The sequence below is a fragment of the Taeniopygia guttata genome, chromosome 12 (genome assembly GCF_048771995.1).
Source record: "Taeniopygia guttata chromosome 12, bTaeGut7.mat, whole genome shotgun sequence".
In the NCBI taxonomy this organism is placed as follows: Eukaryota; Metazoa; Chordata; class Aves; order Passeriformes; family Estrildidae; genus Taeniopygia; species Taeniopygia guttata.
In genome coordinates, this window is record NC_133037.1 from 4,627,501 (window position 1) to 4,639,676 (window position 12,176).

General features: G+C 48.4%; 1 protein-coding gene across 3 annotated transcripts in view; it reads left to right on the forward strand.

The window, feature by feature from the left end:
* Positions 1-12,176, forward strand: part of FRMD4B (FERM domain containing 4B) — a 125,813-nt gene that overhangs the window by 34,776 nt on the left and 78,861 nt on the right. The window contains exon 1 of one of the 3 annotated variants that reach the window (XM_002193048.6): positions 11,316-11,939. The exons of the other annotated variants lie outside the window; for them this stretch is intronic. Within the exon in view, the coding sequence (XP_002193084.5) occupies positions 11,778-11,939 (162 nt within the window). The 5' untranslated portion in view covers positions 11,316-11,777. Of the gene's footprint in view, positions 1-11,315; positions 11,940-12,176 lie in introns of those variants that run through there. 3 annotated transcript variants of the gene reach the window in all.

The following is a 12,176-nucleotide window of genomic DNA, read 5'->3' on the forward strand; positions in this document are numbered from 1 at the left end:
CAAGAGCAAATGTTGCTGTCTCTGCAGGCAGCCTATGGGACATTTGAGCCCCTTTCAGCCTTTAGCTGTGCTTTCTTTACCCTCCAAAACCATAGTCCTGGAGTTGTTCCCACCCAAAAGCTACAGGAGGGAGTGAAACTGGGTGTAGCAGGGTCCAGTCAGAAGCAGCTGGAAGTTCTCCTTCCTCCTGATGGAGCTGTAGGGAGAGGAGGACCAGGTGCTCTGGTTTCCCTGGGCTGGATGTCCCCTGTCCCCTTCCAGCCACCTGCACAGGATGGGAGTTGGGTTCCTGGGAAGCATCCTCCAGGACCAGCTGGGCAGGACAGAGTGACCTGCCCAAAGAGGCAGCAAAGGGCCCTTGGTGCTACAGTTTGGCCCAGTAATGTAAATGAGAACAGCAGACTTTTTAAAAAAGTCAGTTTGATCTCCTGACCTCCGAAAGGGCCTAATATAAGCACCCCAGCTCTACTTCCAAGCATCCTCTTCCTGCTCCAAATGGCTTCCTTTGCCTGGCTAAGGTCTCATGTCCTCTCCAAGGAGGAAGGGAAAAATACATAATGATTCTGCAGTCCTGGCAAGTGAGGAATCACGCCCATGAAAACAAATAGCCGTTAATTAGGACCATGAAAAGCTGATTGAATCACAGCTCTGATAATGGCCAGGGCAGTTTTCAAGTCTGCTTTACATCCCAAGGGGGCAGGAAGAAGGAAGCAATGGGATTTCTTGTTTTAGGAAGCCATTTAGCCTCTCTTATCCATTAATTTAAACTTTTCTCTGCCAACAGGTACTACTCAGTTCTCAGTCTGCATTGTTTCCTTTGGAAGTAAGGGGGGAACTGAAGTTACTGCCTGGGATAATTGTTAACAAATGCAGAATTCTCATTTGTGCCCATTAGAGCAGGAATAACTTTTAAAGTGTATGGATGGTCTCAGATTGACCTCCATTGGGGAGCTGATGCTGTTGCAGGATGGCCAGAAGAGAGATTAGGAAACTGTGGGAGCCTGGCTGGGCTAAAGCCCCACTCTCAGCATGTCTGCTCTGCTTCCCTTTTTGCCAAGGTGACTGTGGGAAAAGTTTAAAATAAAAACCAGAACAAAACACTGGATCTGAAGTATATTGAGTTCTAACAGCCTGTTTTATCAACAGTCCTTTGGCAAAAGGGGAGAATGGGCTTTACCATTGCCTCTCCCCTTCTGTTCTCCCCAGTTAAGTGGAAAATGAGTGATGAGCTGTGGGGCTGAGGTGACACCCCTGCCTCTGCACGCTTGTCCTCACCCTCCACAAGTACTGGGATGAGGGGTTGCACAGCTTTTCCCGTGGCTGTGGCCATGGCCACCAGCTGTGGGGACAGATGTGCTGGCAGGGGGGGCCTTGCTGTGCCCCATGTGTGTGGTGGGGCTGTGGCTGAACCTCACCTGGCAGGGACAGGGCTCTGTGCCCAACACCTCACCCTGTTCCCATAGGGGCGAGGTCCTGCTGACCTCAAGGGGCTGATTCAGCCCCCATGGCCATCCCAGCTTTCCCTCCCTCTTCCTCTCTCATTGTTTGTGTTTCTGACATTTCCCAACGTCACTGCTCCCACCCTGCAGTATCTGACAGCGCTGCTGGAGCTGCTGGACTTTCTCCTGGGGATTTCTTCATGGAAAGGGAGGGAAAATCGGATCAGGACTCGTGGCTTTCGAAGGAGGCTTGCTCAGCTTGAACGTGCAAAATGTGTTGTCTAAACTTGACCTGTCTTGGTGAGAAGAACTCGGAATTTCTGTAGCATCAGTGCAGATTTCTTGTCCAGCTCCTGAAAGCTCCAGGGCAAACACGAGGGTGGCAACTGGGAGAGGACTGGGCTGTGTGGTGGCTCCAGAAGGAACCTTGTGAAGCACAGAAGCAGTTCAGGTTTTTGGTGCAGATCTTGTGAGCCACAACTACATCAGCAATGGATTCAAGACCTGTATGAGTTCCTGGGGCTGGGTGGAAAAAAATTTATTTCTATATACGTATATTTAATATAATTTGGGTGGCTTGAATAGCTAATGACTGCAGAATGCCTACTGGGGCTGAGAAGAGCAGAGCAGCAGTGGCAGGAGGAGCTGCAGGAGGTGAAGGGTCCCCACTGGGCTGGTGTGTTTGTTGGTGGGGCAGCATGTGGGGCTCCCGAGGCATGCCCGGCCTCCCCATGAGCCTATTGAGGGCAGCTGGAGGCTTTCCACTGGTTTCAAAGGGCTTTGGATCAAGCCCATGGCATGCTGCTTGTTTGTTTTGGATGCCTTCTGAGGATGAAAACATCCTTTCAATGGTTGCTCTTTCTCCTTCTCCTTTGGATCAGCTGCTCCTCGCACCCCCACAGCCACGAAGTGACCCCTCCTGGGGAAAATGCCCTGAGCTGCTCAACTTGTGTCCTTCTCCACAGCCACATTCAGCCACCCTGAAACCAGGCTCACCTTCAAGAGGTGCTTTACACCAGAGCTCATCTGGTCTAACAACAAGACATCCCAACCTGTCTCCTTTCACATTTTAGATGGCTATTGCCCATTTATTTGCCCAGAGCTGGCAAATGAGCACTTTACAGGTACTTTGTTAATAAAATGAGGCACTAATTGTTGTAGCAACAGATGAGACATTGTGAAATGTTGTTTTTGTGTTTCCTAGCTCTGGAAGTGCAATTGCAGCAGACCTGCCCGTTCACAGAAAACATCAGTCCGGAGCACCAAAAGTGTTGGCAATTTATTATATAGACTTGCAGTACCAATTTATTTTTACCTCTTTTATTAATAGCTGCTCTCTCTTTCCACTGGTTAGTGAATCTCCCCTAGCTGGGAAAATGCACAGCTCTGCCTCAAAAGGATCTGAGCTGACCTCACCTATAGCAAGTGCAACAAGATCTGTTGTCTTCAGGTTGTGCAGGACCAAATCCCAGATAAAAATGTCCACAGGACCATTCTCTTGGGCATGCTGGAGTGGTGGGGCTGGGGCCTGGGCCTGGGGGAGGTGAAGTGAGTGCTGGTGGCCCTGGGAGAGCATCATCCCTGCCAGCCAGCAGCCCTGGGGATGGGTTACTTTAAATAAGGATTTTGATGGAATGCTTGTATCAGTATTGGTGCTCTGCTGTGCCAGATGCTGAATGGACACAGAAGTGAATCCTGCTCTGCTGGGTTGGAACTGGGGACAGGGAGAAGAAGCACAGAGGCATCCAAGATGTTGTCTTGGTTCATGTTTGATGGAGTGCAGCGATCTGAACTCTGACATCTGAGCAGGTACATAGGGAAGGGTAAGTCCTTTCCTAGGTACATCTTCCCTGGGCTAGGCATGACCCATAAAGTCTAGTCAAGGGCAGAGCATTGCTCTGAGTCATGATTTTTCTGGAGGCTACAGCATCCTAAGTTACTCATCCTAAGAGAATGGATGCACTGAGGATATAATTATAAGAGTTAGATATCACTTATTCTCACTCTATAAAAGATTCTTGTCAGGAAAACTGGTAGATTTGGGCTCTTATTTTTGTCTCTGTGCATATATATCATGCAAAATGCTGAAACTTTACTATCTCATTTATGCTTCCTCTTACAGAGCTGTAGATCTCTGCCCAGCATTTAGGTTACTTACTAATTCTGCCCCATTTGCCACAGATTAATGAGGCTACAAAATAATCATAAAGCTGGGGCAGCCGTGGTTTCCACGCTCCTCACGTACTTCTATCTACTGTGAAATTTTTCATCCAGAAATAATTACCTGGCTTCTCCAAGCTCCCTTTAATACTCCTTGGCGACTCAAAATGAAGGAGACGCTGCCCCACGTTTAATGTCTGGGACATTAGCAGGGCAGTGGCAGCATCCATGGTGGTGCCTGAGGGGAGCTGGGCAGGTGTGGCACCTGGCAGGGAGCACGGTGGCCACCAGAGTGACCAGAGCTGGGGAGGAAAGCCTCCTGCAGCCAGGGGAGCGTGGGACAAACCAGTGAGGCTGGATGTGTCACCTGCCTGCGTCCCTTTGCTCCTGCAGACCTGGAACCTGCCACGTCTCTGGTAAGACCCTGAAGCACTCCATGGCTCCAGGAGTGTTGGAATCTGTGGGTATTGATGATTCTGAGATTGTAGAAAGTCTCTGTCTGTCAGCCCCACTGCCAAAGCAGAAGCCATAATTGGTCTGTGCTGGTTTCAAGGTTGTTTATTCTGTTTATCTCTAACATGTTCTGCTGCCCTGCCGCAGCTCTGTCCTGCAGGGCAGCGTGTGGGGCTCTGCCCTCAGTGGGATGGTACAAACATTAAATACCACAAACTACCTGTGCTGGATTTACAATAACGTGCCAATATCTGTCACCTACGTTGGACAGTGTGTCCCCAGCCTGAACCAACAGAAAAATGCCAACACCACAGTGAGACATGGAGGGCATGAAGAAGGAGAAAAAGGACAAGGCACACCCAATTTCCTCCATCTTGTCCCCTTTGGACCCCTAATCTAGAAACTTAAAATTTTACTTTTGCACCCGTGCCACACTTAATTATTACTTATATCAAACACTCAGAGCTTGTAATTCATCCTGTAAGATTGAAAACTCTTTTCCATGGGCAGAGATCACAGACAGTGTCTCTGGGGGCTCTGTCCAGGGGGGTTCCTGACCCCTGCCAGGGTCCCAGACCTGCCAGGGCAGCCAGAGGGAAGCCCTGGATTCCACACAGGAGGATGGGCTGAGGAGTGTCCAGCCACAGAGAGGGATCTGGCCCTGCTCCCGCTGCTGGGAAGCTGCTGCAGCAGGTCTGGGTGGGAGGTGAAGGGACTGGACTGACTCACCTGAGTAATGGGGCACAGGAGGTAGAAATTTTGTCAGCATGGTGTGTGAGTGCACAGAAGCTGTTACAGTTTTGCCTCCAAAATTAGGATGTTGAAAATATTTTGTGCACTTTATTACTCCCCACTGCCAGTTTGGGGGAGGTAGAGGTACAAGACCACTGAGATTGGAGATGCAGAGGGTGTTTTTCTCTTTTTATAATTTATTTTCATGGGGTGTGATAGCTGCTTGCCCTTTGCTCTGCAGGGGCTCAGTCCCTCTTTGGAGGCTCCTGTCCCCTCTCAGGCTTGGGGACCATCTCTGAGGGCTGGTATTGGGGTAGGAGGCACAGCACAGCCTGCATGGGAGTGGGAGTGACTTGTTACTGGGCTAGCACCTGGTTAGGAAGCAGTGAGGTGAAATCAGCAGCCTGGAGAGAAATTGCTTTTCCTGCCTCAGCTTGCAAAGGCAGCCACGCTCCCTCCCCCCTGTGCTGTCACTTCCCATGGATGCTTCCCAGAAGGAGAGCCCTGAGCTGGGGTGGGGTGTCCTCCCTCTCGCAGGGACTGAGTAATTTCCTCTGGCAGCTCTGTCCCAGGGAGGCTCTGGGTGAAGCCCTCTCTGTTGGTGGTGCCAATCTCTGCAGCTCTGAGGATGCTCCACGTTCCCACCCTGTGCCATTTGATCTTTCCTTTCCTCCAGATGTGACCTGGGAGTAGAACCAAGAGCAGGATGGTTTCCCATGTCACTGGTGATGACTTTCCCCTCCTGAAGGAGCTTTCCTTGAGGAGGAAGCCCTTCCCACAAAGCAGAGAACAAGAGGGTGGTTTTCCAGGGTCCTGCCCCATCCTGGAGCAGGGAGGGCAGTGTCACAGCCTGACCTGCTGTGCTGTGGCCCTGGGCAGGTCTCTGTGCACAGAGAGATGCAGACAGTGGTGCTGTGGCTGGGTAGATGTCAGCCTTCCTGCTGGTCCCCACCCTGCTCTGCTGGCCATCACCCACATGGCTGATTAAAGACATAAACCTGTATTTAGAAAGCATTCACAGGCTCTGTTGTGTGTGATAGAGACAAATCCTTTTTCAGCTGGAGATCACACTCTTTTCTCCCATTTCCTCATCCTTCTTTCCCCACAGGTCTGGTGTCTCTCCCTGCTAGGTATCTTTTCAGTGCAAACTGACTTTGAGGCTGGGAAGTTCTCCCGCCTCAGAAATACATGTTTATACAAATTTAAATACAATTTGTACGTAGGCATATGTTAATAGTGACCTGCATTAGCAGTGCTGCTCCCTGCTGCAGGTGTCACGTAGCCTCCTGGAGCATCCCCACCTGATTGTGCATTTGGACACGTGAGGTTTCACTGAAGCCAGTGGAGCTGTGCTAAATTACAGCCCTGCTGCACTGGAGGAACTGGGTTTGGCTTCTGAAAATTGGGTGATGTTGTTCTGATGGTGATAGTGTGTGGTAGTGCAAGATGATAAACCCTGACTTGGGAAACTGGAGCATCTGCTACTTGTTTTGAACCTGACCTGATTTTGTAGTTCTGGGTATGGCAGGTATGAAATTTGCTGTTTGAGGAATCAGACAGCAGCTGCTTAATCATTTATAAAGTTAAAAGACTGTGGCATTTCATTTCTGATGTGAAGTGCTAATTAGTTTACTATGGAATACAGACTGCAGGAAATTTGTGTTTCTGGCACAGTGGCTGTTCATCTTTAAAAATGTGTTCATCACAGTGTTATGTTTATATTATTAGTGTAGAGCAATATAGTACAGCTCAGGCTCTGTGAGAGGAGGGAAAACATCAGCACCTCATATAGAAATATATAAGGCTGCTGTTAAATAAGATTATTAGAGGCTATATATACTTATATAAAAATAAAATTTTAGAAGATGTGCCTCATCCAGAGAGGAGAGCATTAGGTATCAACCTCCCTTTGGAGCTGTGGATCATTTTGGGTGTAGTTGTGGCTTTCAGTGGGCAAAAGCTGGGAATTGAAATTCCTGGTGTAGAACCTGATAAATAAATAGCTGCACTGGATGCTGCTGTTAGCCTTAAAGGAGAATAGCATGACCCTTTCATTCTTTCTGAATTAAAGTTTGATAATATGAATGGAAGTAAATAAATATTTGTGGAAGTGTAGACTTAATTTCTGACAGGTCCCCAAATTTGTGCTATATGAAAGATTAAGTATGTTAGTTAAGGCACATTATGATTAATTCTTTTTGATAATCTCAAAGAACCAAATTGGTTTGCAAACACTTTTAGCAGAAGTTGAATCTTGCATCGGAAGTTCTTGATCAGGGCAGGTTGGATTACGGATTTATCCTGTGCACTGGTGCTGCTGCTTAAGCATCTTATTGTACTGAGAGGTTAGAACATCAAAGAGAGGGTGCCCAGTGTCTGCATTTCACTTTATATATAAGTAGGTAATTAAGGGCCAGAGTGCAGCAAACCTGATTTTTGTAAAGTCACTTCATCTTTATTTGGGGTTAATTGCATTAATGCTCACAGCTTGACAGGCTTGGTTCATGACAGGAATTTAAAAAATAAAGTTGTAGGGGATATGCAGCCTTCAGCATTGTCTGAAAGTCCAAATTCCCAAGTAATCCTGTTGTTCATGCTCTTGAAACTGCCTACAAAACAGCACCTTTGAGCAGTTCTTAAGTTTATTTTTAAAGGCAGTGAAATTGTGTGCTGTTGGCTTCTAACTTGAGCAAAATGGGAAGATTTTCATGCAGATCTGCAGAGAGATTTGTACAGAAAAGAGAAACACGCCTGGGAGAAGCAGGATGAAGTGGGGCTGCAGCTGGTTCCCGGTGGGAATTCAGAGGACAAGGAGGTTTTTGGGTTCTGGGAAGGGGCTCAGTGATGCTTCTCATTGCCCTGAGCCCACCCAGGGGTCAGGGCTTGAGGGTTGGAGCCCTTTGCAGTTGAGGCAGCAGCAGATGTCAATAGTGGTGTGTGCCATGAAACAGAAATGTCTCTCATAACTTTGTGAGGGCTCTCTGTGGGTTTATTTTTTGTGTTCCCTGAACTTTACTGCTCGCTCTACAGAATGTTACAAATCTTGGCTGCAATCAGATGTTATCAATATGAGTGCAGATTATGGATTAGAGCATGTTTTAAAGCTCTGGTCAGGACACATATCTGCGAGCCTGCAGAATTGGACATTTTATGCATCTGCACAATAACTCACCTTTTTTGGGGGGAAGGTTCAGAGACTGAAATAATCAAAGCTTTAATTTCATTTCCTATCACTAGGGACTTTGTTGTGTGTGTGTCCTTTCCTGTATGCCTAATCAAAGGTCCTATCTAGGAGCAATACTGCGTTGGTAGTTTTAAAAGCAGATTGATGCCCTTGTCCTCTGGTCTCGCAGGCAGATGAATTCTTTATTCCTGTGAACTTCATATGAACAACTTTGAAAAGAGGAGCAGCAATTCAGCTAAGCCTCATTCCATTAATTTTGGCATAGAAGATAACATGCAAGGAAGCCTGAGAATCCACTTGGGATCATCTTTTCCTATTATGTTGGTAGCAAACCTTTGTTCTTTTTATTACTCATTATTCTGGATCTGCAGTCAATAATGTGAGGAGAAGCATGAGTCTGCCACACGTCAAGTTTTCTATTGCCTTTTAAAGTGACATTCTCCTTAGATCACTGTTGTGTAGGCTTATTCCTTATCAGCAATGAATGCTGTGTTGTTCATATGACTGCACATCAAACACATCTGCAGTAGCTGTCTCTTGTGCTCCCTTGACAGTGGTACATATATCTACAAAGACATTTTCTGAGAGCTCTCTCCCCCTCCTTCTCCTCACAGAATAGAAATCTGGATGGTACAGCCTTTGGAAACCGCCTGGGTATTTATCCTGCTGGCGTTCCCTTGCTGAATTTTGTTTTCTGTTCTGACTCTAAGGAGCCTGGGTATTATTTAGGTGTTTCAAACTAACCCACACGCAGTCAGGTTCTTAGAGTGGAAGTCAATAAAAGACTAGGATTGATGTGAATGGATAATTCATCAGCTGCATATAACTCCACCAAAATGATCCCAAATTGCACTTAGCTGCTCTTTGCATCACAAATTTCCTTTGCACTTTTTATTTCTGTGTGTGTTTAACACTAACCAGGTTCAAGGCACACTGTACTTGGGTCAGTTGGGAAGGTGAACTCCAGATGGGACTTGATTCTTTCTTGTTTTATCACCTAGGGATGAAAAAATGGGTGAAGTTTCTGTTTGTGAGACTGGACTTGAAGTCCATGTGGCCTGAATCAGGGTGGAGATGATGTTCTTGCCTTGCTCCAGCCTACCCATGGAGCTGTAACTTTGCTGTAGGAACATAAAGCCTGGGCAAAGGGATGGGAAAAGCAGCTGGGAACACTGAGGAGGGAAGGCCTGGGTACCTCTGGCTCTGCCTTCTGAGGTGGAGCATCAGGGGCCGTTTCTCAGGCTCACAGGAGCTTGTGAAGCATAAAGAATAACTGCAGAACATGTAAGTTAAGTGTAAAGATACCATGGATCATAGAGCAGTTGAAAAAAACCAAACATGCAAATAAACCCAAAACCAAAAAAACCTAGCACAAATCTGCTCTGCTCTGTTAAAAGGGAAAATCATCATCCTTATTTTTCAATCTGTTTAGGTAATGGGGGAAAACAGGCAAAACAAAAAGGCACTGAGGGCAGCAAGCAGAGCAGAAAACCACGTAAACTTTTCCTAGTGGGTTGGTTGGATTTTCCTGGCACAGGACAGTTCCCTGCACTCTTTCTTTAGCTACAAGGGTCCTTTTCTTTCAGAAATGGCACTTGAAAACTGGATCTTTTTTTTATCTCTGTGTTTAAATTTGGATATGACTTGACCGCAGTGAATGGATGCCATTGGAGATTTTCCTGGCTGATTCCTCTCCAGAGCAGTGAGGGAATGGCAATTCCCTGCTGCCAAGCCTGGCACTGGTACTGGCTCAGGTTATTGGAATAACCCCATGGATATTTGTCACCGCTCTCTCCCAGTGGAAGAGGGAAACCTTTTCTACCTGGTACCTCTGGATTGCTGTCAAAGTCCTCTAAACGCAGTGGTGGGCAGCACTGGAGAGGAGGAGGAAGACTTTTTTGTGGCTATGTGCTCTAAGTAATTCCATGGGATGCTAAAACCCTTGGAGAAGGAATATGGATGCCAGATTTCAATGTAGAGCCCAAATCTTTGCTTATCTCTTGTTACAAGAAGCCATCTCCTCCTCTGCCTGGGCTCATTTTTTAGCAGCTTCATACCCATTTGAAATATGGTCGTTGTTTTCCCCATGTGAAAGCAAGACCTGGAGTGACCAAAACCCCTGGCGACAGCACAGCCAAGGGATGCCAGCACCAAGAGGACCAGGGCTGCTTTCACTCTGTTATGCATGAAAGAGAAGAGGGAGATCTTGGAGATACAGGTCCAAAGGCTGTCTCAAACAGGCAGGCAGTCATCTGTCTGCAGAATTACATCACCCAGCTGCCACAGCAGCGCTCATGAGCTCCTGCAGATCCGAGCAGGTTGATTAATAAGGAATGAAGTGGGGTTTGTGGATGCTTCCACTGTGCTGTGGGCACGCAGGTGTCTTCCTCCTGGGAGGACATTTGGGACGGGCAGGCAATGCCCTTGGGGAAGCTTGGTGGGATTCAGCTCTCCCACCCAGCCTGTGTGCAGGCTGTTCCTGCCCCTTTCCATTCATTGCACTGCACAAGAGTTCACTCTTCTAGGTCAGCCTCGCTGAAGATTTTAGCCAAAAACCTGCTCCTTGAATAGTTTCTTCAACAAGGTGCTGATGGCAGCACAAAGCTTCTGTCCCAAAAAGCTTAGAGGATGGGGTTTTAAAAAAGATTAATCATCCTTTGTCTTCCACCTTCCTTTAACTTGTAATAGGGAAGAGCTCTCAAATGGAAGGTTCTGCTTGGGAGCTTTAACATTTTAAACCCCGGAAGGGCAGGGTGCTGTTTAATTTTGAACTGTCTCGAGGCAAGGCTGGAGTCTCTTGTGGGTTATTATTGCAGTGTTTATTTGCTGCGGGCTGTTGTGAAGAGCTCGGCTACAGTGCCCAGCTTTGTTTTTCTCATGCAGCAAGTGCTGTGTTAATGGAGTTAGTTAAGAGTAGAGTTTAATCATCTCTTAAGCACGTTTTGGGTGTTTTACCCATATGATGCAAGAACCAAGGGGGAAGTGCTGAACAGGGGGATGGCTTTGTGCTGTTGGTATTTGCCACAATTAGAGCTGGAAGAGAAGTTAGTGCATCTATTGTACTGTGAGGCACTGGCACAAGTTGTGCTCAAAGCCAGGTGGGATGGGGCTCCGAGTAACCTGTTCTAGTGGAAGGTGTCCCTGCCCATAGCAGGGGGTTTGGGACAACAGGAACTTTAAGGTCTCTTCCAAGCTATTCTATTTCTGCAGAACTGATTCACCACCCTCCCCTCCTACCCCCCCGCTTTCCTCCACTTGCTGGTCCCCAGAAGTGCTTTTTTTCAAGTAGGATTTCTACTGTATAATTTGAGCACGGGTTCAGCCGCGAGAGAACGACGACAGCTTTGTTCCCTCCCTGTGTAGCGGATAATGAGGTGTTGGAGGCAGATAACTCGGGATTCGCTGTGCAGCGCCTGCCCAGCTCGCTGAAGTGCGGCAGCGCTGGGCGAGCGCCTTCCTCTCCTTCTGCAGCATCTCAATGGGCTCGTTGTCAGGGCATATGGCAAAAGGGTTAACATTTAATTAGAAAACACAGTGGTAGCTAGCGGAGCTTAACAGAGCTTTATATAAGCTGCTAAGGACAAGGCTGCTGTGTGAGCTGCTGGTAGGGCTGAGCTACTGCAGCCGCTGGCTGGGCGTCAGGAGCCGGGGCATGCCTGGGAATCTGCCCAGGAAGCGCCGTGAAAGCGGAGTTTGTTGGAAGCCTCGTGTGCAGCAGCCCTGCCCCGCCGAATAAAGCCGGGCAGCCTGATGCCAGGCGTCTGAGCGGGGCAGCGACCAGCGGCTGTGCGCTGCCGGCGGAGCGGCCGATGGCTTCGGTGCTGATGTGCGGGGTGGAGGAGCTGCTGCTGGGCGGCAGCCGCCTGCTCTGGACCGTGACGGTGGCAGCGCTGCGGCGGTGCTACGCGGCCCGGCTGCGGGCGTGCCGCCAGGCGCTGCGAGCCTGGTGTGGCCTCCGCGATGTCTACCAGGTAAAAAGGAAAAAAAACCCAAAAAAAACCCAGCTCAGCGTCCCAGCTTTTCCCCGGAACGGCGTCCCCGCACCTGCTCCCCTGCGTGTTGTCTCTGCGGGATGGTTCCTCCGCGCGGGTGGAGAGCGGCGAGGCGGCGCTGGGAAGGTGCTCCGAGGATCCCGAGCTGGTCCTGGTATTGCTGTCAAAGTGCCGGCTCTGTGCCTGCATTCAGGGTTTGGGGGAGATGTTTTCTGT